Source organism: Camelina sativa, chromosome 5 (assembly GCF_000633955.1).
Source record: "Camelina sativa cultivar DH55 chromosome 5, Cs, whole genome shotgun sequence".
Taxonomy (NCBI): Eukaryota; Viridiplantae; Streptophyta; class Magnoliopsida; order Brassicales; family Brassicaceae; genus Camelina; species Camelina sativa.
The window spans coordinates 34,735,451-34,761,201 of NC_025689.1; the positions used below are offsets into that span (position 1 = coordinate 34,735,451).

General features: G+C 40.7%; 10 protein-coding genes across 14 annotated transcripts in view; 3 read left to right on the plus strand and 7 right to left on the minus strand.

The window, feature by feature from the left end:
- Positions 2,595-4,020, minus strand: LOC104788647 (cyclin-U3-1-like). The gene is made up of 3 exons (XM_010514417.2): positions 3,827-4,020; positions 3,133-3,551; positions 2,595-2,997 (listed from the first exon to the last, which is right to left on the minus strand). Exons 2-3 carry the CDS (start codon positions 3,537-3,539, stop codon positions 2,733-2,735), a joined length of 672 nt encoding a protein of 223 aa, XP_010512719.1. The 5' UTR covers positions 3,540-3,551; positions 3,827-4,020; the 3' UTR covers positions 2,595-2,732.
- LOC104788651 (RAN GTPase-activating protein 1-like) lies at positions 4,411-6,728 on the plus strand. Its single transcript, XM_010514420.2, has 2 exons — positions 4,411-4,652; positions 4,909-6,728. Exon 2 carries the CDS (start codon positions 4,925-4,927, stop codon positions 6,536-6,538), a length of 1,614 nt encoding a protein of 537 aa, XP_010512722.1. The 5' UTR covers positions 4,411-4,652; positions 4,909-4,924; the 3' UTR covers positions 6,539-6,728.
- On the minus strand, positions 6,749-8,407 carry LOC104788650 (chloroplast stem-loop binding protein of 41 kDa a, chloroplastic-like). Its single transcript, XM_010514419.2, has 5 exons — positions 7,970-8,407; positions 7,659-7,883; positions 7,452-7,590; positions 7,102-7,379; positions 6,749-7,021 (listed from the first exon to the last, which is right to left on the minus strand). The coding sequence occupies exons 1-5, from the start codon at positions 8,351-8,353 to the stop codon at positions 6,839-6,841; spliced, it is 1,209 nt and encodes a 402-aa protein (XP_010512721.1). The 5' UTR covers positions 8,354-8,407; the 3' UTR covers positions 6,749-6,838.
- On the minus strand, positions 8,692-10,168 carry LOC104789857 (mitochondrial Rho GTPase 2-like). The gene is made up of 6 exons (XM_010515496.1): positions 9,999-10,168; positions 9,813-9,882; positions 9,607-9,719; positions 9,374-9,524; positions 9,091-9,277; positions 8,692-8,982 (listed from the first exon to the last, which is right to left on the minus strand). The coding sequence occupies exons 1-6, from the start codon at positions 10,166-10,168 to the stop codon at positions 8,915-8,917; spliced, it is 759 nt and encodes a 252-aa protein (XP_010513798.1). The 3' UTR covers positions 8,692-8,914.
- On the plus strand, positions 10,167-10,766 carry LOC104789858 (RAN GTPase-activating protein 1-like). Its single transcript, XM_010515497.1, has one exon. It carries the CDS (start codon positions 10,167-10,169, stop codon positions 10,764-10,766), a length of 600 nt encoding a protein of 199 aa, XP_010513799.1.
- Positions 10,915-12,710, minus strand: LOC104788648 (chloroplast stem-loop binding protein of 41 kDa a, chloroplastic-like). The gene is made up of 5 exons (XM_010514418.2): positions 12,194-12,710; positions 11,883-12,107; positions 11,676-11,814; positions 11,326-11,603; positions 10,915-11,245 (listed from the first exon to the last, which is right to left on the minus strand). The coding sequence occupies exons 1-5, from the start codon at positions 12,575-12,577 to the stop codon at positions 11,063-11,065; spliced, it is 1,209 nt and encodes a 402-aa protein (XP_010512720.1). The 5' UTR covers positions 12,578-12,710; the 3' UTR covers positions 10,915-11,062.
- On the minus strand, positions 12,993-16,900 carry LOC104788652 (mitochondrial Rho GTPase 2). Its single transcript, XM_010514421.2, has 14 exons — positions 16,531-16,900; positions 16,222-16,354; positions 15,985-16,134; positions 15,559-15,735; positions 15,218-15,469; positions 15,028-15,096; positions 14,857-14,912; positions 14,558-14,639; positions 14,223-14,434; positions 14,037-14,106; positions 13,831-13,943; positions 13,598-13,748; positions 13,315-13,501; positions 12,993-13,206 (listed from the first exon to the last, which is right to left on the minus strand). The coding sequence occupies exons 1-14, from the start codon at positions 16,746-16,748 to the stop codon at positions 13,139-13,141; spliced, it is 1,938 nt and encodes a 645-aa protein (XP_010512723.1). The 5' UTR covers positions 16,749-16,900; the 3' UTR covers positions 12,993-13,138.
- On the minus strand, positions 17,494-17,979 carry LOC109132974 (outer envelope membrane protein 7-like). Its single transcript, XM_019245488.1, has one exon. The coding sequence runs from the start codon at positions 17,909-17,911 to the stop codon at positions 17,696-17,698; it is 216 nt and encodes a 71-aa protein (XP_019101033.1). The 5' UTR covers positions 17,912-17,979; the 3' UTR covers positions 17,494-17,695.
- Positions 18,656-22,006, plus strand: LOC104788654 (fatty-acid-binding protein 1). 2 transcript variants are annotated; one of them, XM_010514425.2, is made up of 4 exons: positions 18,656-19,126; positions 19,216-19,465; positions 21,554-21,645; positions 21,735-22,006. In XM_010514425.2, exons 1-4 carry the CDS (start codon positions 18,757-18,759, stop codon positions 21,875-21,877), a joined length of 855 nt encoding a protein of 284 aa, XP_010512727.1. In that variant the 5' UTR covers positions 18,656-18,756; the 3' UTR covers positions 21,878-22,006. The 2 variants fall into 2 exon arrangements, with proteins under 2 accessions (XP_010512727.1, XP_010512726.1); XM_010514424.2 differs by lacking the exons at positions 18,656-19,126; positions 19,216-19,465 and adding exons at positions 20,638-21,108; positions 21,198-21,447.
- The window catches only part of LOC104788653 (protein TIME FOR COFFEE-like), a 4,555-nt gene continuing 728 nt past the window's right edge, over positions 21,925-25,751 (minus strand). The window contains exons 3-12 of one of the 4 annotated variants that reach the window (XM_019246217.1): positions 25,511-25,647; positions 25,288-25,441; positions 25,001-25,193; positions 24,840-24,915; positions 24,692-24,760; positions 24,407-24,599; positions 24,221-24,290; positions 24,071-24,137; positions 23,643-23,981; positions 21,925-23,541 (exon numbers count right to left, since the gene is read on the minus strand). In XM_019246217.1, coding sequence (XP_019101762.1) covers positions 22,210-23,541; positions 23,643-23,981; positions 24,071-24,137; positions 24,221-24,290; positions 24,407-24,599; positions 24,692-24,760; positions 24,840-24,915; positions 25,001-25,193; positions 25,288-25,441; positions 25,511-25,647 — 2,630 coding nt within the window. In that variant the 3' untranslated portion in view covers positions 21,925-22,209. Of the gene's footprint in view, positions 23,542-23,642; positions 23,982-24,070; positions 24,138-24,220; positions 24,291-24,406; positions 24,603-24,691; positions 24,761-24,839; positions 24,916-25,000; positions 25,194-25,287; positions 25,442-25,510; positions 25,648-25,751 lie in introns of all 4 variants that reach the window. The other 3 variants (XM_019246218.1, XM_010514423.2, XM_019246216.1) reach the window with 3 other exon arrangements.

Here is a 25,751-nt window from a genome sequence, read left to right on the forward strand (position 1 = left end):
AAAATACGAGAATATATAAACAAGTTAATTTAAACTAAAGCTGTCGTGTATTTTTAACTATACAATTTTACTAGAGCTATATAAATTTTAGACACTCTTCAGTCTTCACTGTGACCATAAACTTCAATGCCAAAATATTTTCTGAGTACATTAGTTTACTAATATACTCTTCTGGTATTATATGCTGAACTGTTAATTTATAATTAAATAAGTGGAAATCAAAGTGGTGGATTAAACCAGCCAGCTTATTCGTTTACTTTAAAATCCTAGCTTTTTGTTGTCTTATCAGTTGATTAACAACACACTTCAGAAGTTTTCTTTGTATTTTTTAGAAAGTTTCATTCGATTAATCAATTTACATCACAGAGGTCCAACACAAAAGAATGAATACATCAACCTAAAATCAATAATCGCTATATCTTTCTCATTCTTATTCACTTAATTGTTTGTACAGTAATTCATAGATTAAATGAAAATAAGAGATAAATATTACGTCGTTTGTTTCCATCTAACAATAAACTTGGTAACGGTGTTAAATTTTCAAATCAAAAAGTTTATATTTTAGGATGGGTAAGTGATGCATATGTGCGTGCTAGTTCGGTCGATTGTACTCGTGGCCACCAGCTTTTTCACTTCTTTAATTTATGGGAATACTATAATCTTCATGATAGATACAAAGACAAAAAAAATAAATAATTGGGATAAGAAGGCTAATGATTGATTGATGTTAACCCATCAGCCACGTTTGTCAAAAAATATATTTTAATCCACCATTATTAAAAAAAAAAGTAAATAATACGACCAATAAGGCAGTCACGCCTACCTTGCCCATTAACTTTATTTTCGTTTATCTCTCTCTCTTTCAGTAATCATTAATTTGCCCTATTCACATTGTTGTAAGAGATACAACCTGCGATTTTGCTGTTGTTTTTATATTATTGCTCCGAATGTGGAAACACTGTAGTGCAAGTAAAAAAAGAAAATAACGACAAAAATAGAATATGCATATGGAAAATTAGCGTAGCTATCCAAACTTTAACGGTTTAAATCTCACTCGTAAGTCTCAACATTTTTTTTTTAATGTCATAATCAACTTTAACTTTTTTTTTTCTGTTCCATTGAATATGTAAACCAAGCCTGCACGCTTGATAGATAATTTTCCAAGAAATGATCATATCGTGCTTTAGATCATTGATCAATAATGAAATCTTGAAGATATATACAATGCGTGCTTTTCAGATTTAAGCTAAGATCTTTGTATATATCTGTATATATATCACACACACGTATATATTACTGACATAATTAAGTACTCACGTAAAATTCATTCATAACTAACTAACACGGGCTCCTAGAACACATACAAATTTATTTTGATGTTATAACTAATTAACATATAAGAACCATTATTTCGTCTGTGTAATTTTAATACAAACTGTATTATTTCTAAGAATGGAAAGTCATCCTTCTTCAAATCATGCCCCAGTCCTTCGGGTTTGCTTCTTATTTTACTACGATGACCAAGAGTTGTTTGTACATCGTCGATCATAATATATATATTTATTGATATGGTAAATCATTTTTTTTCGTATGCAGCAGACTCGTATTCTGAAACTGGAACCCAATTGTTGCACCGGATGTGCGAGGAAGGTTAAACGAACCATGCTTAAAGTTGAAGGTGCTTTATTTAGCACATATTTACAGAGTTTCTGCTATATATATGTACTAACTATTTTTGATTTAGTCGATTTGATTCTACTTAATTAGCAATATGGTGGATTTATGAGCAGGAGTGCATTCGATAAAGGTTAATGCAAACGAAGGAACGATACAAGTGAACAGTGAGATCGACCCACAAGTGCTTATTGCAATGGCAGCTAAAGCCGCAAAAGAGCTGAGCTTTTGTGGGAAACTCCTGAACCAGAATCTCCTGAAGATATTTCAGCGGCAACTACTCCTCTTATCGCAATGGCAGCTAAAGCCGGCAAAAGAGCTGAACCTCCTGAAGATATTTCAGCGGCAACTCCTCCTCTTATCGCAATGGCAGCTAAAGCCGGTAAAAGAGCTGAACCTCCTGAACCAGAATCTCCTGAAGATATTTCAGCGGCAACTCCTCCTCCTCGGCTCGCATCCCCATCAACATGCCAACGTCAGGTCCATGTCAGCAACTTTGACGGCTCTGACCAGACATTACTTCTACAGGACTTGGTTGATAGAAACGTACGTGGAATCAAACATATGGAGATCATCGACAAAAGGGTCACTAAAATAACGTTCAAGGAGTCACATGTAGATCCTAGTAGCGACCACTCGCGGGACTCACCGTCTCCGATTGCACCACCGTCCTCTGACTCCAAGAGCAGCAATGGCGGCGATGGAGGAGCCAGTGGTTCGGGTGCTTGTGGTAATGTTGATGTGGTGGTGGCGGCTCCTGTTGAACCACCACCCAAGATGAAGGATGCTCCTTGTAACAGCAAACCAGCAGAAGCTGCGGTTGCTAATGTGAATTGCAGCAGCAGAGGGAATAGTTGCCGTTTGATGTAGGTCTATATTTAGTTTAAACTTTAAACCAGTATCGATGGAAACTATATATATATATATCAACCTCTTAAAGAATGTTTTTTGATTATAAAGATTTTCTACTACACAAATTGTCACATTGAATCAATCAATCTTGGAAAAGAATCATCACTAAAGAAAACAGAAAATCCTATCTTACTCTAGCCACATGATCAGCGAGCTGTCGTTTGAGAGCAGAGTGAGTCAGGTGTCCCCTTGTGCCAAGTCTCTTTGTTGGCTCGACATGCATCTTTGATCGGCCACTCGATTTGGAACCCGTCGGTGTTGTGTTTTTCTAACTCACAACAGTGTGTGAGAAACGTCTGAGGATCTACCTGAAGCTTGAAGTCAAGGGTGAACAAGAGCTTCATCTCCAATCTGTTCAACTCTCTGGTGCTCACACCACCAACTCTTGCGTAGTGTGCATTGTTGAAATACCTGTACAACACCAGAGATCAATGTTATGGCATCAACTACATAACAATCTAGTCTTTACTAAAACGAACTTGGGATAAAGAAGTACATAACAGAGGCCATAGCCCCCTCTGCTTAGTTTGTGTAGTGAGATGTTACCTGTCATCGAAGACTTTAGCGGCTAACATGACACAAGTGATGAGAAGGCGGTGGACGTTAAGGGGATTGAGAAGGGAACGGGTCCTCTGGAGAAAGAGATGAATGTAGATATGAGCAACGACAAAGCAGGAAGGGCTGCAGCAAGAGTACTTGAAAATGCGATCCAAGTAATGTGAAATGGTGATCTCAGGGGGAGATGCGCCATCAAAAGCAGAGTCTTGTTGAGGGGATTGAAGTAACTTGTTGTGGTCATCGTCGTAGAGCAAGAGAGATCTCTCAAGAGATGAAGCGAGACGAGAGAGAACTGAAGGTGGCTTTTTCAAACGTTTGCCATGATCTACTAAAAGTCCTAATCTGAGGTATACATCCGAATCAATGAAACCTTGATCCACTGGGAGAGAGGCCATATCTATCTATCTCTGTGAAAACCAGGAACAGCATAAAAATGGTAACTTGGGATTATTATTATGATGCATAAAAGATTCGCCAATCTTGAGGTTAGGGTTTTTGCAATAGACATAGGGTGACAAGAATGAAGTTGGTGAACAAACAAACAAACAAACCAATCTATGATATAAGAGAGAGAGAACCCAACACTAAATTAGACTCCTAACCACCAAAACCAAATCTTAGAGTAATAAGCAATCCATCAAGAACAGTATCAATTTGTGGAAGAAGGGGAGAAGGAACTTACGAGAGAAACAAGTGGAAGAAAGTTAGATTCTTGAACTAGAGAATGCCGGACGACATTGGGAAGATGACAGATCTCTCTCTCTCTATCTCTATCTTTCTCTATCTCCGGCGCTTCTCCATTGTATTTGCTTGCTCTGAAGCTAAACTAATGAATTGTGATTTGTGAAGAAGGAAACTTTCCATTATTATTATGATTTGCGTTTTATTTACTCCTTTTTTTTTATAATGATTTTATAAATTAAATAAAAAATAAACAAACAAAAGGAAAGAGAGAGAGGCGTCGACTGCCGACAACAGTTCACCGTCGGTGAGTCCAGCTAGCGACGGTGGCCCACCGTCTTCGTCATCATCTCTGCCTATCTTTTTCATTTACCTAAAATTAAATTATTAAAAAAATATAATAATACTACTATTATTAGCAAAGTACGCATAATTGAAGTGAGGAATATACTTAAAAATAAGACTGGGCTTTCGAAAGGCCTTACATCTTTTAATGGGCTTTTTAATGGGCTATATTTTGAGGGGCTTTCTTGTCATTTCATAAACCCTAATTCTTCGTGGTTTGTTTTGGCTCTCTCTCTCTTTCAAAATGTGCCTCAACTTGTTTCTCAAAAAAAAAAATTGAAATTTTGAAATTTTGATTTTGAGAAAAGAAGGAATTTGCATCATTACCGTCACGCGGATCAATGATTCTCTCTCACTCTGCTTCTTAATCACGCTTGCTTCTCTGCAAAAAAAAATCTCACCTTTTTCTTATTTTATTTCTCCTTCCGCTTCGTTTATTGGGAGGCATCAAAGAGAGAGGAGAACCCATTTCGATCCCGCAGGTACTGTTCTCATTTTCATTAATACTTTATCGCATCTCTCCTCTCCACTTGCTATTAGGGTTTCTTCTACTTCTCTTTTTGCATTGTGCCATTGTCGATTTTGATTTTTAGGGTTTCTTCTGGTATTGACAATCTTGAAATGTAGTTATAGATTCTTCAATGCCATCTTCGTTTTCGACTGGATCTTTGAATACACTTTTTATATATATGTCAGATTGATTGAGTAATGGTTTCCTTTTGGTTCTTGAAATCACAGAAGCAAGTAAGCACCCATGGATCATTCAGTTAAACCCCCACAGAACCGTGTTTTGTCTGTCAAGATGTGGCCACCCAGTAAGAGTACCCGCCTGATGCTTGTCGAACGCATGGTCAAGAACATCACCACCCCTTCCATCTTCTCCAGAAAGTATGGTCTTTTGAGTCTCCAAGAGGCTGAGGATGATGCCAAGCGTATTGAAGACTTGGCTTTTGCTACTGCCAACAAACACTTCCAGAACGAGCCTGATGGTGATGGCACTTCTGCTGTTCAGGTCTACGCTAAAGAATCCAGTAAGCTCATGCTTGATGTCATCAAACGAGGTCCACAGGAAGAATCTGATGTTGTTTCGGCTAATAAGCAGAGTGGGGATATCTTGTTTGATATTTCCTGTGGCCGTAGAGCATTCATTGATGAAGACGAGGCACGTGAGCTTTTGAGGCCTTTGACTGACCCGCATAACTCCTTTACCAAGATCCGTTTCAGCAACAGGAGTTTTGGCTCCGAAGCTGCCAAGTTTGCTGCCACTGTTTTGTCTTCCATCAAGGATCAGCTCACTGAAGTGGATCTCTCCGATGTTGTTGCAGGACGACCAGAGGCTGAAGCACTTGAAGCCATGACTATGTTTTCATCTGCTTTGGAGGGTTCTAAGCTTAGGTTTTTGGATCTCTCTGACAATGCTCTTGGAGAAAAAGGGATTAGAGCTTTTGGTTCTCTCATCAAGTCTCAGCATGACTTGGAGGAACTTTATCTGATGAATGATGGCATTTCAGAGGATGCTGCAAGAGCAGTTCGTGAGTTGCTTCCTTCTACTGGCAAAACCAGGGTTCTTCACTTCCATAACAACATGACAGGAGATGAAGGAGCTATTGCCATTGCTGAGATTGTCAGGCAGTGTCCATCTTTGGAAGACTTCCGTTGTTCATCTACAAGGATTGGTTCAGAAGGTGGTGTTGCCCTCGCTGAAGCACTCCAACACTGTACCCACTTGAAGAAACTTGATCTTCGTGACAACATGTTTGGAGTCGAAGGTGGAATTGCCCTGGCCAAGACTTTGTCAGTGTTGACTCATTTAACTGAGATCTATATGAGTTACCTGAACTTGGAGGATGAGGGAACAGAAGCAATTGCCGAAGCTCTACTTAAGTCTGCCACTTCTCTTGAAGTTCTAGAATTGGCTGGAAACGATATTACTGTCAATTCCACTGGAAAGTTGGCAGCTTGCATCGCCTCAAAACAGTCTCTTTCAAAGCTGAATTTATCTGAGAATGAACTCAAAGACGAAGGGTCTATCTTAATCGCAAAGGCAGTAGAAGGTCATGATCAGTTGCTTGAAGTTGACCTGAGCACCAACATGATCAGAAGAGCTGGGGCAAGAGCCTTGGCACAAACTGTTGTGAAGAAACACACTTTCAAGCTTCTGAACATTAATGGAAACTATATATCTGACGAAGGTATTGACGAGGTAAATGAGATGTTTAAGGACTGTCCGGACAAGCTTGGTCCTTTGGACGACAATGACCCTGAAGGAGAAGATTTTGAAGATGAAAGCGAAGAAGAGGAAGGCGAAGAAGACAACGACCTGGAATCAAAACTCGGAGGTCTGAAAATCAAGCAAGGGGAGGAATAGAATCATGTTATGTGATGCTCTTCTCACTATCTAGGTAGGTTCAGTTTAATCTCTCTCTCTCTCTATGATAAACGTATTGAAGTAGGTATGTAAGGATCTTAAACTGTCTTCAAATCAATTTCCCTTTGAAAAGAAATTGTTACCTTCTCGTAAACCAGAATTGTTGTTGCTTGTTTTTTGTTACTATGAATTTTTAAATGGTCTTTTAGATTAAATAATGTCCATCTCATATACGCCGGAAAAAAGAGAGCATAGGGTAGCAGTAGAAGTTACAAGGGAAGAAACGTAATGGCCTTCTGATCAAGCGGCCACTGGAGTTTTGAGGGCTGCGAGTATCTTATCATCTAACTCAAACTTCATCTCTTTCTTGTCTCTGCCAATCTTAACATACTCTTCAAATCTCTCCTTGAGATCTTCAGGTAGATTCGTTTTACTTTCCCACCCTAATATATCCTTTGCGGCTCTAGGCTCCGCGTAGAAATGCTGCGACCATACAATAACAGGGTTATAAAACTAATCAATAAATGAAGGAGGAGAAGAGCTTCTATTGGGTTTAGTTTTACCATGTTTCTGAATGGGAAAGCCTTCTTGGCGTCAACCCCAATAGCTTTAGGGTCATAGTGAACGATCTCAACCGTTTTGCCAGCAGCGGCAGCACAGAGCTTGGCCATACCGTCAAGAGTAACGGCTCTGTCGCTAACGCAGTTGAAGATGTTGCAGCAAGCAGCCTCAGGGTTGGTCACGGCAGAAGTCAGCATGGAAGACAAGTCTCTCACGTGTGATATGTTGGTAAGCTGCATTCCTGATCCTGGGATTGGCACTGCTCTGTCCCTCACAATCCCTGGGAACACAATTTACCATATTTACTTGTGTTTCTCGATGTATAGCAATCAGTGGGGTTTGAGAGACTTACGGTCAAAGAACCATTCCTCGCAGTCTTTGTTGTTGCCAGAGCCGATCATGTACTGAGGTCGAAACGAGGCCCAGTTCCCAAATGTTTCAGCTAAGTACTTCTCCACTAGCACGTGACCTGCATCAGCTTTGACAGCGTCCTGCACATCGGAGAAGGAGGAGACATAAGTGGTGAGAATTGAGAAAGTTGTGGTTTGTGTTTTATTACCCCTTCAACGTGAGGAGGTTCTTCGGTGGACTTGTAGATCCCGGCACTGCTAATGAACAAGAATTGCTTCACGCCGGAGCTTTTAGCCCAATCCACCACTGGCCTAACAGTATCCAAATCCTTGCCATTGTTGTCAAGCACAACGTCAAATGTGTCACCTCCGACAACATTGGCAACATCGGCCGGGTTTCCCCACACGGTCTTTCCTCCGCCGCTGACAATTTCCTGTATGTAGACAGACAGATGTATCGGTCGGAGCCTTATGGATTCAAAAAAAACTCACAAAAAGAGGGGACATTCGTAAATCTTACGGAGAATCGGGTGAAGGGAGTCTTCTTCATCTTGTCGGAAGATTCATCGCCGACGGTCATGATGGTGACGCCATGTCCGGCGGAGAGAAGCTCTTTGGCGAAGTAAAACCCGATGACGGCGTGACCGCCGCTGTTGGTGTTGACTATAAGCACATTCTTCTTCTCACCGCTGGCCTTAACGGTAAAGCCCTGGAGAGATGACCTTCGAGAAGTCCTCAAAGAGTACGTGAAGAGAGACGAAGAAGTAGAAGAAGAGAGAGAGGAAAAGGAGGAAGATGAAGAGGGTAGAGAGAAGCGGTGGAGAGATGGCGGGATCAGCAGGTTACTGATCGGAGAAGTTGTTTTTGAGGAGAAGAACAGAGTGGAAGATGATAAAGCCGCCATTTTTTTGTTTTTCTTCTTTTGGTTGGGTTAAGATGACCTTATACTCTGTTCTGACTGACTTTGTTCTGTAATCTGTTTTATTTGATGATCCTCAGAGAACCAGAAGATAGATATATGAACGGCTATTGTACAAGATAACATCCAACGGTCGGTCCATCTCATCTTTGCGATTTTATGTGATTTATATGTCATTACCATCCCTTTCTAGATTGGGCCAATATGGGCTCTTTTCAAAACCAGTTTTATACTAATATGCTTCTAAGTTGACTAGTTATGTTTTTTCCCTCTTTTTCGTATTAACATCTAGTATCACATTGAGCTTAAATAACGTTTTCAAATTTCATCCAAAAATAACTAAAAGATATTTTGTATAAAAAATTGTGTTTATTTTGTTTACATCAGTGCCAACGTAGTATTAGTTCCCTGAAAGATGTGCATTATTTTAATACTAACGAAAAACGGAAAAAAGAAGCAGAGGTTCAGTCAGATTGGATGGTTAGTTACTCGCAAAAACGGAGTACTATTATTTTGGGGTGAACGAGAAGATATGCATGCAAATCTTCAAGCATTCTTCCTTGCCGAATACGCACGGTAAGCTGCCAATCCGGCAAACGCAACAGCTGTACCAACTGCAAATTTCATATAATAATATATTTAGTAAGTAAGCTTGGATGATTAAAATGGTTTCACTCAACTCAAGCAAGTAAATATCGATTTTTGTGAAGAATAATAATAACCTGAGACAAATAGAAGTGAGCTATTCACAAGCTGGCGTATGTTCTTGCTTCTTCGCCCTGACTCTGTCTCTGGGATGCTCAAGTGAGGGTTCTCGGCTGTACTCACGATTCTTGAGAAGAGACTGTTTGGCTCCCCAAGTTTCATGCTTAATGACACAGGGACATCAATTCCCAAATCCATGCAAACCTGTTGGTATCCGAGTTATGATGAATCATCATCATCAATCATATCAAGAGCATAGAATCATACTGTATTAGGGTTAAGTGATGATGCATTACTTACCCTATCAGACTCTTGCACTGACATTGGATATGGATCCAAATCATCTTTGGCCGCAACAAGAAGACAAGGGGTCCCATGACCGCTCTCTTCTCCCCTCCTTGCCACCTCCATCAATATTTCCCTAGCTTTTTTCCATGAGTATACATCCGAACTGCAAAACATCGAAATTTTCTTGCTAAGTCCATCATCTTGTCATCTACACATACAAGGTGCAACCAAATTTCTGGGCTAACCTATCATAGACAACCACAGCAACATCACATGCTGCCAACGATTCCTTGTTTGTCAAAAACTTTTTAACTCTCTCCTCTGGTATTTCCCGTAATATGAGGGTTTTCTTAGTACCCTGAAAAATGTGTCCAAACAATTAGAACCAAAAAACCACATTAACCATCCACATGTGACAAATTACATAAGAGTTCAGGCTATTGCTACTAACTCCAGGCTGATCAACGACATTTGCTGCATATTGTTCACCCATTGTTGCCTTATAGCTATTCGAAAATTTCCTGGAAGTGAAAACACAGCTTAGAAAAAATAACAGGAGTAAACCCATAGAAACAATCAAACCATTGACGATGACACATCATAAGACGGATACGTAGCAATGTTATAACAAGTATACCTTCCTAAGAAAGAATCTAGGATTGCAGACTTTCCAGATTTTTTAGNGTGTCCATCTTTGGAAGACTTCCGTTGTTCATCTACAAGGATTGGTTCAGAAGGTGGTGTTGCCCTCGCTGAAGCACTCCAACACTGTACCCACTTGAAGAAACTTGATCTTCGTGACAACATGTTTGGAGTCGAAGGTGGAATTGCCCTGGCCAAGACTTTGTCAGTGTTGACTCATTTAACTGAGATCTATATGAGTTACCTGAACTTGGAGGATGAGGGAACAGAAGCAATTGCCGAAGCTCTACTTAAGTCTGCCACTTCTCTTGAAGTTCTAGAATTGGCTGGAAACGATATTACTGTCAATTCCACTGGAAAGTTGGCAGCTTGCATCGCCTCAAAACAGTCTCTTTCAAAGCTGAATTTATCTGAGAATGAACTCAAAGACGAAGGGTCTATCTTAATCGCAAAGGCAGTAGAAGGTCATGATCAGTTGCTTGAAGTTGACCTGAGCACCAACATGATCAGAAGAGCTGGGGCAAGAGCCTTGGCACAAACTGTTGTGAAGAAACACACTTTCAAGCTTCTGAACATTAATGGAAACTATATATCTGATGAAGGTATTGACGAGGTAAATGATATGTTTAAGGACTGTCCGGACAAGCTTGGTCCTTTGGACGACAATGACCCTGAAGGAGAAGATTTTGAAGATGAAAGCGAAGAAGACAACGGACTGGAATCGAAACTCGGAGGTCTGAAAATTAAGCAAGAGGAGGAATAGGATCATGTTATGTGATGCTCTTGTCACTATCTAGGTAGGTTCAGTTTAATCTCTCTCTCTATGATAAACGTATTGAAGTAGGTATGTAAGGATCTTAGACTGTCTTCAAATCAATCTCCCTTTGAAAAGAAATTGTTATCTGCTCCTAAACCAGAATTGTTGTTGCTTTTTTTGATTATGAATCCAAATGGTCTTTTAGATTAAGTAATCTCCATCTCATATAAGCCGGAAAAAAAGAGAGTAGAGGGTAGGGTAGCAGTAGAAGTTACAAGGGAAGAAACGTAATGGCCTTTTGATCAAGCGGCCACTGGAGTTTTGAGGGCTTCGAGTATCTTATCATCTAACTCAAACTTCATCTCTTTCTTGTCTCTGCCAATCTTAACATACTCTTCAAATCTCTCCTTGAGATCTTCAGGTAGATTCGTTTTACTTTCCCACCCTAATATATCCTTTGCGGCTCTAGGCTCCGCGTAGAAATGCTGCGACCATACAGTAACAGGGTTATAAAACTAATCAATCAATGAAGGAGGAGAAGAGCTTCTATTGGGTTTAGTTTTACCATGTTTCTGAATGGAAAAGCCTTCTTGGCGTCAACCCCAATAGCTTTAGGGTCATAGTGAACGATCTCAACCGTTTTGCCAGCAGCGGCAGCACAGAGCTTGGCCATACCGTCAAGAGTAACGGCTCTGTCGCTAACGCAGTTGAAGATGTTGCAGCAAGCAGCCTCAGGGTTGGTCACGGCAGAAGTCAGCATGGAAGACAAGTCTCTCACGTGTGATATGTTGGTAAGCTGCATTCCTGATCCTGGGATTGGCACTGCTCTGTCCCTCACAATCCCTGGGAACACAATTTACCATATTTACTTGTGTTTCTCGATGTATAGCAATCAGTGGGGTTTGAGAGACTTACGGTCAAAGAACCATTCCTCGCAGTCTTTGTTGTTGCCAGAGCCGATCATGTACTGAGGTCGAAACGAGGCCCAGTTCCCAAATGTTTCAGCTAAGTACTTCTCCACTAGCACGTGACCTGCATCAGCTTTGACAGCGTCCTGCACATCGGAGAAGGAGGAGACATAAGTGGTGAGAATTGAGAAAGTTGTGGTTTGTGTTTTATTACCCCTTCAACGTGAGGAGGTTCTTCGGTGGACTTGTAGATCCCGGCACTGCTAATGAACAAGAATTGCTTCACGCCGGAGCTTTTAGCCCAATCCACCACTGGCCTAACAGTATCCAAATCCTTGCCATTGTTGTCAAGCACAACGTCAAATGTGTCACCTCCGACAACATTGGCAACATCGGCCGGGTTTCCCCACACGGTCTTTCCTCCGCCGCTGACAATTTCCTGTATGTAGACAGACAGATGTATCGGTCGGAGCCTTATGGATTCAAAAAAAACTCACAAAAAGAGGGGACATTCGTAAATCTTACGGAGAATCGGGTGAAGGGAGTCTTCTTCATCTTGTCGGAAGATTCATCGCCGACGGTCATGATGGTGACGCCATGTCCGGCGGAGAGAAGCTCTTTGGCGAAGTAAAACCCGATGACGGCGTGACCGCCGCTGTTGGTGTTGACGATAAGCACATTCTTCTTCTCACCGCTGGCCTTAACGGTAAAGCCCTGGAGAGATGACCTTCGAGAAGTCCTCAAAGAGTACGTGAAGAGAGACGAAGAAGTAGAAGAAGAGAGAGAGGAAAAGGAGGAAGATGAAGAGGGTAGAGAGAAGCGGTGGAGAGATGGCGGGATCAGCAGGTTACTGATCGGAGAAGTTGTTTTTGAGGAGAAGAACAGAGAGGAAGATGATAAAGCCGCCATTTTTTTGTTTTTCTTCTTTTGGTTGGGTTAAGATGACCTTATACTCTGTTCTGACTGACTTTGTTCTGTAATCTGTTTTATTTGATGATCCTCAGAGAACCAGAAGATAGATATATGAACGGCTATTGTACAAGATAACATCCAACGGTCGGTCCATCTCATCTTTGCGATTTTATGTGATTTATATGTCATTACCATCCCTTTCTAGATTGGGCCAATATGGGCTCTTTTCAAAACCAGTTTTATACTAATATGCTTCTAAGTTGACTAGTTATGTTTTTTCCCTCTTTTTCGTATTAACATCTAGTATCACATTGAGCTTAAATAACGTTTTCAAATTTCATCCAAAAATAACTAAAAGATATTTTGTATAAAAAATTGTGTTTATTTTGTTTACATCAGTGCCAACGTAGTATTAGTTCCCTGAAAGATGTGCATTATTTTAATACTAAGAAAAAACGGAAAAAAGAAGCAGAGGTTGTTCAGTCAGATTGGTTGGTTGGTTACTCGCAAAAACGGAGTACTATTATTTTTGGGGTGAACGAGAAGATATGCAAATCTTCAAGCATTCTTCCTTGCCGAATACGCACGGTAAGCTGCCAATCCGGCAAACGCAACAGCTGTACCAACTGCAAATTTCATATAATAATATATTTAGTAAGTAAGCTTGGATGATTAAAATGGTTTCACTCAACTCAAGCAAGTAAATATCGATTTTTGTGAAGAATAATAATAACCTGAGACAAATAGAAGTGAGCTATTCACAAGCTGGCGTATGTTCTTGCTTCTTCGCCCTGACTCTGTCTCTGGGATGCTCAAGTGAGGGTTCTCGGCTGTACTCACGATTCTTGAGAAGAGACTGTTTGGCTCCCCAAGTTTCATGCTTAATGACACAGGGACATCAATTCCCAAATCCATGCAAACCTGTTGGTATCCGAGTTATGATGAATCATCATCATCAATCATATCAAGAGCATAGAATCATACTGTATTAGGGTTAAGTGATGATGCATTACTTACCCTATCAGACTCTTGCACTGACATTGGATATGGATCCAAATCATCTTTGGCCGCAACAAGAAGACAAGGGGTCCCATGACCGCTCTCTTCTCCCCTCCTTGCCACCTCCATCAATATTTCCCTAGCTTTTTTCCATGAGTATACATCCGAACTGCAAAACATCGAAATTTTCTTGCTAAGTCCATCATCTTGTCATCTACACATACAAGGTGCAACCAAATTTCTGGGCTAACCTATCATAGACAACCACAGCAACATCACATGCTGCCAACGATTCCTTGTTTGTCAAAAACTTTTTAACTCTCTCCTCTGGTATTTCCCGTAATATGAGGGTTTTCTTAGTACCCTGAAAAATGTGTCCAAACAATTAGAACCAAAAAACCACATTAACCATCCACATGTGACAAATTACATAAGAGTTCAGGCTATTGCTACTAACTCCAGGCTGATCAACGACATTTGCTGCATATTGTTCACCCATTGTTGCCTTATAGCTATTCGAAAATTTCCTGGAAGTGAAAACACAGCTTAGAAAAAATAACAGGAGTAAACCCATAGAAACAATCAAACCATTGACGATGACACATCATAAGACGGATACGTAGCAATGTTATAACAAGTATACCTTCCTAAGAAAGAATCTAGGATTGCAGACTTTCCAGATTTTTTAGGGCCAAATACAAAGCACTGAAACACATTCCTTTCTGTTCGCTGGTTCTTACGATCCAGTGATATTTTCCTTGTAACAGAAAATGTTGAAGCTGGGTCGTGACCGTAACCGATATATATTAGGTTTGCCAAACTTTTTCGAGGATCTAGTAGAGTCATTAGAGCCCACTGCAGTAAGACATAACACAGCATAATTATCCATGGTAAAGAACGTTGAAATTGATAGTTGATCATGATGACCATGAAAGCTTGATTCTAATTCAGTGTCAACCCAATAGCAAGCATACAAACCTCAGATAGAAACCCGTTGATCGTCAAATTTCCGCCAGACGTTTTCTCTGCAGCATCTTTATAAGGAACCTCAATCCAAGGACTGAAATTGTAAAAGCAGAGTGTAAATGAAAATGAACTTATTCTGGAGATATTAGACATTCATGTACAAGAGCATTAAAGACATTGGCAAGCAAAATTCAAACGAAAGAAGCTTAGCTCACTAAACATAAATTGGAGGAACAGTTGATAACCATCGATTACGGAGGTAAGAATTGGAAACAGAGAGAGCACACAAAAAGTAATCACCATCCAATTACCTATCTGGAGCTGTTTGAAACAAATCATCTAGCTCAGCTGGCTGGAACGCTCCATCCTAAATAGCAACAAAACGAAGAAGCATTAGAGAACTACTACTGCTCCTTGAGGATGAAATAAGTTTTAGGTGATAGAGAACAACAGAATATAATTGAAGAAATGATCATACACACATTGTCAAGATCATATAACTGGAAGATTCCTCTCAGAAAGTCCATAGCTTTGTTTGTTAGCTCGATGCTCTGCAAGTGATATACAGGAATAGAGTGCAAAAATTGTTTAACAGCAACCAGCCAGTTTCTCATATCCTTTAAGTAACAAAATAGTTGAGAGATATTATCGTAGTTCTAAAACAAAACACACCTGATCAGGAGACTGCTTCGGTGGAACGGGTAGTAACTCGGTGTTGAGTTCTAAAGAATCATTGTAGCCACATTTCCGTAGGATAGTCCATGCTGTCTCAGGGCGACCTCTTTCGATGAATAGAGAAAAAAGAAAAAGGAAACCCGGAAGCGTAAGACCAAGATCAGTTACTCCATCTGGTTGCCTCTCTTGGACCACTTTCTTAACTCCCATAAGTTCAACAGGGTCAAGTGGGGCACCAAAACAATTTACCTGTTAACCAAATTTGCAGCATTCATATTGACACAAGGATGAGGAACTTTAATGAATACAATAATCAGTGCCTAACAGAGAAAGCAAACCTGAAAATCATTCAACTCGGCGTCATTAAGGACACCATCCAAATCATGATCACAAAGGTTGAATATTCGTTGTACTGCCCTGCGGAGGCGAGGCTTCAAACAATGTTTTTCTTGATCAAACAATGGAAATGTCGGATGAAGGACTGCTTTCGATGCATAATAGAAAACTTCAGGGGCCTGAAAAGGATATAATTCGGATGTTTTAGTAGCATACAATAACGAATCTCTCAGGAAATGGTTCAATCACATCAAGAAGTATAATTGTGGGCACGGTTTTGCATATGGCCTTTCAGTATTATCTGTCTAAAGGTTCCTAGTATCTCTCTTTTCAACATTTTCCCTCTTAGCCAAAAGATAATAATAGCCTAGTCTTTAAACTCTATATTAGAAGATATTTTATGTGGGAGAGCAAAAGCAAGAAGATACCTGTATAAGGGTCAACGCAGAACACTCGATACAGGTTTCAATCTCTCGGTACTCCTTCATGATTGGTGCCATGATATCATCTAGTCTGGTGGGAGTACGTTCATCCCGTAAATCAAGCTTGCAGCCCACCACAATCACTGGTGCTTTGATCTAGGTAGGTATATACATATAAATATAAACTATATAAACTGAAAAAAAAAAAATACTTATGAAAAAAAAGAGAAACAAAAGAAAAACCTCTAAACGGCGGAGCTCAGGGAGCCAATAAGAACATAAGCGATCAAGAGTAGAAGGCTGGTCACAAGCGTAAGTGAGAATGACCACATCAGCCTTCCTAAACTCTTCAATGAGCTTAATCCTATTGTCAATACTGAGCAGACAGAGGAACATCACACAGAGATATATATCAGTAAGATTTGCGTATAAAATTCGAATGCAAGAAACAATTAATGAACACAATAAGGGACTCCTCCGGTTGGTATCATTCATAAATAAATTTGGAGCAAATTATAAGGAATACAGAAAGAAGAGGAGGAGGAGGAGGACCTGGAGGGAGTATCGACGATGGTGATAGGTATAAAGTCAGGGAAAGCGTCGGCGGGGAGAGTGGTGGGAGGAAGGACGCGGGGGACATTATCGGGGAAAGTTGCGGATGCGACGGCAGAGATAAGGCTGGATTTACCGGTGCCTTTGTCGCCAGCGACGGCGATTCTGAGGCTAGTACGGCCTACGGAAGGCGACTTACCACCGAATCCACCCAGCATCGGAGATGATATGAGGAGAATGAGGAGACGGTTATAAAATATTTGAATCGGAGATGATGAATTAAGGAATAATGATCTACGACTACGAATAAATGATGGTGTTGCCGGCCTCAACTGACGTGGGGTGCTCCATTATATCAATTCGGGTTGACCCGACACTTGCTCTGCAAGCTTATTATTATTATATCTTCGCCATCACGGATATCTCTCTCATAAATGGGCCTCCAATATTAACAAGTGAGATTCATCTCCCTATCCATCACCGTAATACGACGGCGTTTCATATTTTACACCTTTTAAAAGAAAAATTCATCACCTACCAAATTATTAAACCAAAATTGGAACTGTGTTTTGTTTTCTCATTGATATTGCCACACCACACTGGCATAAACAACAATGGAGCTAAAAAAATTATTAGCATCTTTCACTAAACTGGAAAACTGGGAATTTTCGTCTATTTATTTCGTTTTCTTTGGGTCAATTTTTCTTCCTTTTTTTTTTTTTTAATCTTCTTTTATTATTTTACACACTATTATTGTTTCTAGTTTTTTTTGGATTCCGTATATTTTTCTTATAGTAAATATCAATATCCTAAAAAATTAAACAAGTGCCAATGAGCATTTGACATTTAACAGATTTAATGATTTAATGTTGCAAGTTATCAGTTACGAAACTGATATTATCAACAACAATAAAAATAAAAATTATTTTATGAAAGATTATTTATTAAATTATTACCAACAAATGCTAATAATTCCTTTATTAATCTTTATCGGGGATTTTTATTGAAAAGGGAAAGGGGGAAATTATTAATTTAAAGACATCATCAAAAGCAGTAAAAAAAACGAAGCGAAGGAGATTACAAAGAAAAAAGCAAGAAAAGAAAACACAACAAGATTTGTAAACAAACCTTCATTAATTATTATAAAGTAAAAGAAAACTACAAATTAAAGAGCGTCCGACGGGGGAGGAGGAACGGTGGTGGTAGTGTCGGGATCGGGTTTGTCCTTTGGTGAGCTCAGCTTCTTGAACAATGGCTTAAACACGAGCTCTATCGCCAACCATCCTACCGCCAACACTCCCACGACCACCGTCGCTGTCTGTTTCTTTCCTGTGGGTTTCTCCAGCTTCGGGAAATGCGCTTCTACTGACTTTTCCCCCATCGCTTCTTCTTCTTCTTCTTTGCTTAAACACTCGTTTGTCTCTCCACACTGATTTTATCTTCAACAACCTTTTAATAAGAAGAAAAAGCTCAGCGATAAAATTTTCAAAATATCTCAAGCGATCGCGTTTCTGACCGTCGATGGAATAATCGACGGTCAGATTTCGTGAGTGGAAAGGTTGCCGTTGATTGGGCCTTATGGGCTGAATTGGGCTTCTTACTAGAAAACAAAAAAAAAAACTCGGGTGTCATGAAAAAGATAAGTTTCTTCTAAATGAACCTCAATCGTTCAAGCAAGATAAGACGCCACCACCAATAGTGTGGTGGATACACATACATACATCTTCCATATCCTTCTTTAATTGGATTTTGATAAAACCATCTAAGAACCTTTTTTTTTTTTTTCTAGATATTTGCAATGGAATCTTATTTTATTTTTAAAATGGTTTTTTTTTTTTTTTTTGGTCGGCATTTTTAGAACCATTAGGCTACACATGCTGATTGTGTAACTCGTGCAATAAGCCTAATATCTAAATTGTCCACACAAAAAAAAAAAAGATAAAGCGAGGAGAGAAGTGTAGTCGGCGGCCTTTTTATACAAAAAAATGAGAGTAGAAGCCCAAAGTAATATACATACACGAGTTAAAAGGCTTTTTGTAAGCAAACGATGAAGGCCCAAATAATAGAGCCTGTCGAGAAGGTCACGTGCAATACACGTGTGAATTAAAAGCAGCAGTAATTGTCGCTGAATCATATCAATGGCGTGTCAAATAAAAAAGAGTTTTTCTTTAGTGAAGTAACTAAACAACAACAACAACAACAACACTCACTCACACCAAGAAGACGATGGTTTCGTTTCGGTTCCCTTTCTCGTTTTCTCAGCCCCCGCGGGCTGCCACGTCATTCTCTGGATTCTCCGTTTCCGCCGTCGCAGTCTCTGTCACCGTTGGCGCTGCAGCAGCCGCCGGAGCTGCGATCGCGGCGTCTCGTAATCCCAGGCATTCGATTCTGGAGTGGGCCTTCTCCTCTCACCGTTCGTCTCTGCTGTTACCGTGGGGATCTATAACTCTAGCCGACTCTACCTCCGAATCCGTTGTTGAACCCAAGACCGGTTTCTCTTTCCCCGCTTCAATCGGAGATTCCCGGCGATTGCTCGGCGTCGGCTTGAGGAAGAAGAGCTTACTTGGATTGAAGAACATCGATGTCTACGCCTTCGGTTCAATTTTTTTTTTTATTATTCCTTCTTAGTATTTGTTTTGGGATCATTACATTCGATTTATTGATGATGAGCTTTTTTAATGGCAGGCGTGTACGCTGATTGTGATGATGTGAAGAAGCTTGTGGGTGAGAAATACGCAAATCTACCAGCTTCGGAGATCAGGGGAAACAAGTCATTCTTGGATGATCTCATGCAAGCCGATATTAAGATGACTATAAGGCTCCAGATTGTCTACGGCAAGCTCAGCATCCGTTCCGTGCGAAGTGCTTTTCAAGAATCTGTCGGTAACAGACTCAAAAAGTTCGGTGGTCTAGACAACGACCAGTTGCTTCTAAGGTTTTTTTCACTTTTGTTTTCTCATAATTACACCCTCTTCATCGTGTATTTTTGTGTCTTGGCTGCTGAAATAGTTTAGTTCANAGACATCATCAAAAGCAGTAAAAAAAACGAAGCGAAGGAGATTACAAAGAAAAAAGCAAGAAAAGAAAACACAACAAGATTTGTAAACAAACCTTCATTAATTATTATAAAGTAAAAGAAAACTACAAATTAAAGAGCGTCCGACGGGGGAGGAGGAACGGTGGTGGTAGTGTCGGGATCGGGTTTGTCCTTTGGTGAGCTCAGCTTCTTGAACAATGGCTTAAACACGAGCTCTATCGCCAACCATCCTACCGCCAACACTCCCACGACCACCGTCGCTGTCTGTTTCTTTCCTGTGGGTTTCTCCAGCTTCGGGAAATGCGCTTCTACTGACTTTTCCCCCATCGCTTCTTCTTCTTCTTCTTTGCTTAAACACTCGTTTGTCTCTCCACACTGATTTTATCTTCAACAACCTTTTAATAAGAAGAAAAAGCTCAGCGATAAAATTTTCAAAATATCTCAAGCGATCGCGTTTCTGACCGTCGATGGAATAATCGACGGTCAGATTTCGTGAGTGGAAAGGTTGCCGTTGATTGGGCCTTATGGGCTGAATTGGGCTTCTTACTAGAAAACAAAAAAAAAAACTCGGGTGTCATGAAAAAGATAAGTTTCTTCTAAATGAACCTCAATCGTTCAAGCAAGATAAGACGCCACCACCAATAGTGTGGTGGATACACATACATACATCTTCCATATCCTTCTTTAATTGGATTTTGATAAAACCATCTAAGAACCTTTTTTTTTTTTTTCTAGATATTTGCAATGGAATCTTATTTTATTTTTAAAATGGTTTTTTTTTTTTTTTTGGTCGGCATTTTTAGAACCATTAGGCTACACATGCTGATTGTGTAACTCGTGCAATAAGCCTAATATCTAAATTGTCCACACAAAAAAAAAAAAGATAAAGCGAGGAGAGAAGTGTAGTCGGCGGCCTTTTTATACAAAAAAATGAGAGTAGAAGCCCAAAGTAATATACATACACGAGTTAAAAGGCTTTTTGTAAGCAAACGATGAAGGCCCAAATAATAGAGCCTGTCGAGAAGGTCACGTGCAATACACGTGTGAATTAAAAGCAGCAGTAATTGTCGCTGAATCATATCAATGGCGTGTCAAATAAAAAAGAGTTTTTCTTTAGTGAAGTAACTAAACAACAACAACAACAACAACACTCACTCACACCAAGAAGACGATGGTTTCGTTTCGGTTCCCTTTCTCGTTTTCTCAGCCCCCGCGGGCTGCCACGTCATTCTCTGGATTCTCCGTTTCCGCCGTCGCAGTCTCTGTCACCGTTGGCGCTGCAGCAGCCGCCGGAGCTGCGATCGCGGCGTCTCGTAATCCCAGGCATTCGATTCTGGAGTGGGCCTTCTCCTCTCACCGTTCGTCTCTGCTGTTACCGTGGGGATCTATAACTCTAGCCGACTCTACCTCCGAATCCGTTGTTGAACCCAAGACCGGTTTCTCTTTCCCCGCTTCAATCGGAGATTCCCGGCGATTGCTCGGCGTCGGCTTGAGGAAGAAGAGCTTACTTGGATTGAAGAACATCGATGTCTACGCCTTCGGTTCAATTTTTTTTTTTATTATTCCTTCTTAGTATTTGTTTTGGGATCATTACATTCGATTTATTGATGATGAGCTTTTTTAATGGCAGGCGTGTACGCTGATTGTGATGATGTGAAGAAGCTTGTGGGTGAGAAATACGCAAATCTACCAGCTTCGGAGATCAGGGGAAACAAGTCATTCTTGGATGATCTCATGCAAGCCGATATTAAGATGACTATAAGGCTCCAGATTGTCTACGGCAAGCTCAGCATCCGTTCCGTGCGAAGTGCTTTTCAAGAATCTGTCGGTAACAGACTCAAAAAGTTCGGTGGTCTAGACAACGACCAGTTGCTTCTAAGGTTTTTTTCACTTTTGTTTTCTCATAATTACACCCTCTTCATCGTGTATTTTTGTGTCTTGGCTGCTGAAATAGTTTAGTTCACTTTGATTATCTATCACTTGTAGCTTCACTAGCCTCTTCAAAGATGAGTATAAGATTCCAAGAAACTCCACCATTGATTTGACAAAAGAACCAGGCCATGTTCTCAGCGTTGCAAGTAAGACTCTCTATCAAAACCTCTTCGCTTCTGAATTTAGTTCTTTCTCAAGAGATTACTCTTCTTTTATCTTTTTTTTTTTTTTTCAGTTGAGGGAGACCATGTCGGGAGTGTGAAGAGCCAACTCTTGTGTAGGTCAATCTTAGACTTGTACATTGGTGAAGATCCGTTTGATAAGAATGCAAGAGAAGATTTCCTTGACAATGTGGCTTCTCTAGCCGTCGACAACTAATTCACGGGAAGAAGAAGAAAACAATGTTTGCTATCTTTCTTATCGGATTCTCTATACGACATTAATGTTGAGGAATGTATTTGTAATAAATTGCTGACTGGGAAATGGTTTTTTTTGTTAGTCTAAATATCTACACTAGACCAATCATAACGAAAGAAATTAAACCCCATAACACATTAAATAATTTAGATACCGACCCAAAGCGTTCACTCCCTGGAGAAGCGTTACTTTTTTACTAAACCACTACTAGGGTATCACCTCATCTGGGAATAGCCTAAACTCGAAGAGAGACACTGCAAAAATTGTGGCTTTATACGTCTGCTTCAATGAAACTAGTACTTTAGCTCAGACAGATGACCCGGGCATGAACTTATAATCGGTGGCACCGTCCTTCCACAAACGGGAGAAGTTTTCTTGGTCGACCCGGAAGCTGAATTCTCCGTCTGCTCCTGTGCGTGTGCAGGAGAAGAAGGAACAGGTGATAATGGCAAGGTTTTGCTATTGCTGACCTTGTGGTTTGCTGCTTTGCCATGTGAACCAGACCCGGTTACTGAAGAAGAGCCACCACATCTCCCATGTTGCTCCTGAAAAGGTTGCGACTTTGATGGTGCAGCAAAAGAAATCTGAGTCTGTCCATGTGTTCTTATCTGCTGCTGAGACTGGAACTGCTTGAGGTTACACGACGTGAGTGATGAGGTTGCAGGGTTTTTCCACTGGGATGAGGAGGCAGACACGGAGTCAACCTGCGAATGAGTCGTCATCTTACTCCGACCAGATTGCTGCTGCCTCTGCGCATGATGCTGGGTAAACACTGAAGGGTCCCCATTTACTGTCGCTGAAGGAGGAGGCCAAGTACCAGAAACAAAGTTGAGGGTTCTCGATGGATTGTCAAAAACCAGCGTCTGTCCATTCATCATCACTGGAGCCTTCCCAGGAAGAGTCTTTTTCGGGTCTTCGGCATTGCTTGAACAGCTTGCACCTCCAGTCTTTGAGTCACTTGTTTGATGGTTTTTCTGGTGAACACCAGAAGGTGCAGAGATGATGTGGTAGCCATTGGAGGAGAAATTCAGATTTCCAGGGGTAGCACCGCCGGCAAAAGATGCAAATGACATGGAAAAGTTTTGTGGCTGAACAGGGGCTGTCATGATCTGGCCATATGGGCCTCCTTTCTGATTGTGGCTACCCTTTGAATCAGAGTTATCTCCAGCTGCTTTAGCCTCAGACTTTTGTGACTGTTGACGGTGAACATTAGCTTGGCCTGATAGGCTATTCACACTAACTTGCGGCTGCGGTTGCGGTTGCCTGTGGGATGATGAGGAAAAGCTTGATGCTTTTGACTCCCTCTGGGATGGACTCTGTCTCTGCATAAGCTGAGGAGGTTGTTGGAACATCTGCGGCGAATAAAAGGACCCATTGAAGTAAGGCAACGCCTGGCTTGCAGTCCCACCTCTGATGGTTGATGACAGTTGAAAGGAATATGCATTGTTTGGAAGAACTGTAAAGTACGGAGAAGAAGCTTCGCTGGCTGATGAACTTGGATGACTGAAGTTGACCGATGTTGAACCAACAGCCACACGTGGGCTCTTTGTTGGGAGAGGTGATTTAGAAGCTACCATGACTGGTTGCAAATGGTGATTTGAGGGGAAGATGAAAGCTGGAGCAGGCTGTGTTAAGAGAGAAATGATTTTACTTTCGCAGTCTCGATAAAAATCCAATGCGATAAACACAAATTCGTGACAAGATAAAAAGCCAAGGAAGTTCATACCACTATGCTACTTGATGGAGGGGGTGGTTGAGGATTCTTCTGTCTGGTTGAGGCAAAATGAGCTCTTTCAGAGGCTTTCTCCTTAGGCGCAGAAATATTTTCTGCATTTCCATCATGTGGCTGGGAGTTTAAATTGATAATAGGAGAGCTTCCTTGCAAGGATGGGTTTCCAGCAGCCGGGTTTAAGTCACCACCTGTAAGATACACAGAACAATTGTTTGGTGTAGAGACATGGCTTGTTTTGACGAAATGCTGATGTAGTTGAATGTTCCGAGCAATGAAAAAGTGTGTTGCACACTTTTTAGGCCTAGGCTGAGAGGCAAAAATAGGAGCACCCTGCTATTATTATTAACAAATCATGATCTTAACCAGTAAAAGAAACACGCTCATCATATATAAAGAACAAATGCAACAAGACCAGGATATACCTGCACTAATGTAGAAGATCCATTGCTCCTATCCACAGGCTTACCGGTCTGTATCAGGGGTACATATCTGCAAATATTGTCTTTTTAGGGTCTGAGCATTAAGCTATAGGACAAAACAAACTAAAACAAGTTAGGACTTTCAGAACTCACGCCTGGGAAGGAAGCCCGCTAGGCCAACTGCCTAAAGCTACCGGAAAAGGTAAGACGGAACTCTGCTGAGCTGAAATTGAGGTAGACATAGGTCAGACAAGGTATATTTGTGTATCCTAGAAAAATCATCAACTTTAGCAACCAGAACTTGGTTGGTGATTCATAACCATATCCAAGGTAGATTACCAGATTTAGCCTGCTGAGGTTGGCTCCAATCAAAATTCTGTAATCTTAGATTAGAATCTCTGCCGGGCTCTTGGTTAGGTCTCTCTATATTAAGATTCAGCCATTCGTGTTTCTCAGTCTTATGCTGTTGGACTTCTTCTGGAGTCATCTCATTCTTGAGAATAATCTTCTCTTTGCACTTTAAAGAACTATCCTGCTGCATCATTAAGCAAGACAGTGTGAAAAAAAAAAATAACCAAATGAGGAGATGCATAAACAAGAGAAGATGTTTAAATCTAGACTTGCCTTGCAATAATCAGAAACCAATGGAAGAAGAGAAACTCTCCCTGGCGAGGAGGGCACTGCTGGAGGAACCTATTGAGAGAACAATGATCTTTCTTTAGTACATTTGCAGACTGTTTAAAGCTGAAAATCTTAAAAGGACTTTACTCACCATGAGATCAATATCGAGCTTAGTACTAGAATGACTCTCATCTATGTTGTTTTCCAATTGTGGACCCTCTGATACCCTGGAGATCCAAAAATAGAAAACAAAAACAATGGGATAACAAAAAGAGGAAAATAATCTAAACTTTTTTCTTTAGATTCATTTACCCTTTTGAGACCTCCGAATCCAACATGGTCCGTGTTTGTTGCCTTACGTCGTTCTCCATGGAGACTGCTGACGATGGTTTAGTCCCGTCAGTGGTAGATTTATCAATGTTCGATGAGTCACAGATTCTAGCACTACAAGCGATCTCTACACCTGACGAGGAATCATCACCTTCCGTTCTCAACTTCTTGGCACCTGCAAAATTAAATCAAAGGCAGCGATGATATAATAATAAATTCAGGGATTTGATTTAATCACAAAGAAACTAACTGCGGCGTGAATGTGATACCTTTGACCTCCGAATCGTCAGGTCTCTTTGTGGTAAGAAGAGGCTGCTTTTTCAAACCGGAAAGAACCTCTGCTATTTCGAACTCCAAGTCGTCCTCAACCGTGCCGGATGATTTCGGCGGCTTTGGTATCCGCGATTTGGATCCGTTTACAATCTGGGGATTTATCAGATTATAATTAGTAATTTAAAACATTTCTGTTAAGTTAAGTTAACGGGAACGGACCTTCTTCGAAGAAGGTGAAACAACTTCGAAGCTATAGCTCCCCGGAGAAGTAGAAGGTCTTCTTCGCCGGTCTTCACCGAATCCACCGCCACCGCTTCCCGATGAAGTCCGGCAGTCATTCGACCTCTTTATACATGCTGTAATCGCCGGAATTGAATCAGAAACCCTTGTGAAGGGATCTATCTCGAAAATGTAAAGTTGAATCAGAAAAAAAAAACAAAAAAAAAAAAAAACCTGAGCG

What these genes read in the sequence shown, in the direction of transcription:
- LOC104788654 (XM_010514425.2), top strand. Translation starts at nt 18,757, where the DNA reads ATGGTTTCGTTTCGGTTCCCTTTCTCGTTTTCTCAGCCCCCGCGGGCT. An exon ending in AACGACCAGTTGCTTCTAAG is followed by an intron (nt 19,466 to 21,553) that starts GTTTTTTTCACT and finishes TATCACTTGTAG; the next exon opens with CTTCACTAGCCTCTTCAAAG. An exon ending in CCATGTTCTCAGCGTTGCAA is followed by an intron (nt 21,646 to 21,734) that starts GTAAGACTCTCT and finishes TTTTTTTTTCAG; the next exon opens with TTGAGGGAGACCATGTCGGG.
- LOC104788651 (XM_010514420.2), top strand. Translation starts at nt 4,925, where the DNA reads ATGGATCATTCAGTTAAACCCCCACAGAACCGTGTTTTGTCTGTCAAG.
- LOC109132974 (XM_019245488.1), bottom strand. Translation starts at nt 17,911, where the DNA reads ATGGGGGAAAAGTCAGTAGAAGCGCATTTCCCGAAGCTGGAGAAACCC.
- LOC104788648 (XM_010514418.2), bottom strand. Translation starts at nt 12,577, where the DNA reads ATGGCGGCTTTATCATCTTCCTCTCTGTTCTTCTCCTCAAAAACAACT. An exon ending in CTCCCTTCACCCGATTCTCC is followed by an intron (nt 12,108 to 12,193) that starts GTAAGATTTACG and finishes GTCTACATACAG; the next exon opens with GAAATTGTCAGCGGCGGAGG. An exon ending in CGAGGAATGGTTCTTTGACC is followed by an intron (nt 11,604 to 11,675) that starts GTAAGTCTCTCA and finishes TTGTGTTCCCAG; the next exon opens with GGATTGTGAGGGACAGAGCA.
- LOC104788647 (XM_010514417.2), bottom strand. Translation starts at nt 3,539, where the DNA reads ATGGCCTCTCTCCCAGTGGATCAAGGTTTCATTGATTCGGATGTATAC. An exon ending in GCTAAAGTCTTCGATGACAG is followed by an intron (nt 2,998 to 3,132) that starts GTAACATCTCAC and finishes GGTGTTGTACAG; the next exon opens with GTATTTCAACAATGCACACT.
- LOC104788650 (XM_010514419.2), bottom strand. Translation starts at nt 8,353, where the DNA reads ATGGCGGCTTTATCATCTTCCACTCTGTTCTTCTCCTCAAAAACAACT. An exon ending in AACCTCCTCACGTTGAAGGG is followed by an intron (nt 7,591 to 7,658) that starts GTAATAAAACAC and finishes TCCGATGTGCAG; the next exon opens with GACGCTGTCAAAGCTGATGC. An exon ending in CGAGGAATGGTTCTTTGACC is followed by an intron (nt 7,380 to 7,451) that starts GTAAGTCTCTCA and finishes TTGTGTTCCCAG; the next exon opens with GGATTGTGAGGGACAGAGCA.
- LOC104788652 (XM_010514421.2), bottom strand. Translation starts at nt 16,748, where the DNA reads ATGCTGGGTGGATTCGGTGGTAAGTCGCCTTCCGTAGGCCGTACTAGC. An exon ending in ATGTCGTTGATCAGCCTGGA is followed by an intron (nt 13,944 to 14,036) that starts GTTAGTAGCAAT and finishes CACATTTTTCAG; the next exon opens with GGTACTAAGAAAACCCTCAT. An exon ending in GCTGTGGTTGTCTATGATAG is followed by an intron (nt 13,749 to 13,830) that starts GTTAGCCCAGAA and finishes GATGTTTTGCAG; the next exon opens with TTCGGATGTATACTCATGGA.
- LOC104789858 (XM_010515497.1), top strand. Translation starts at nt 10,167, where the DNA reads ATGTTTGGAGTCGAAGGTGGAATTGCCCTGGCCAAGACTTTGTCAGTG.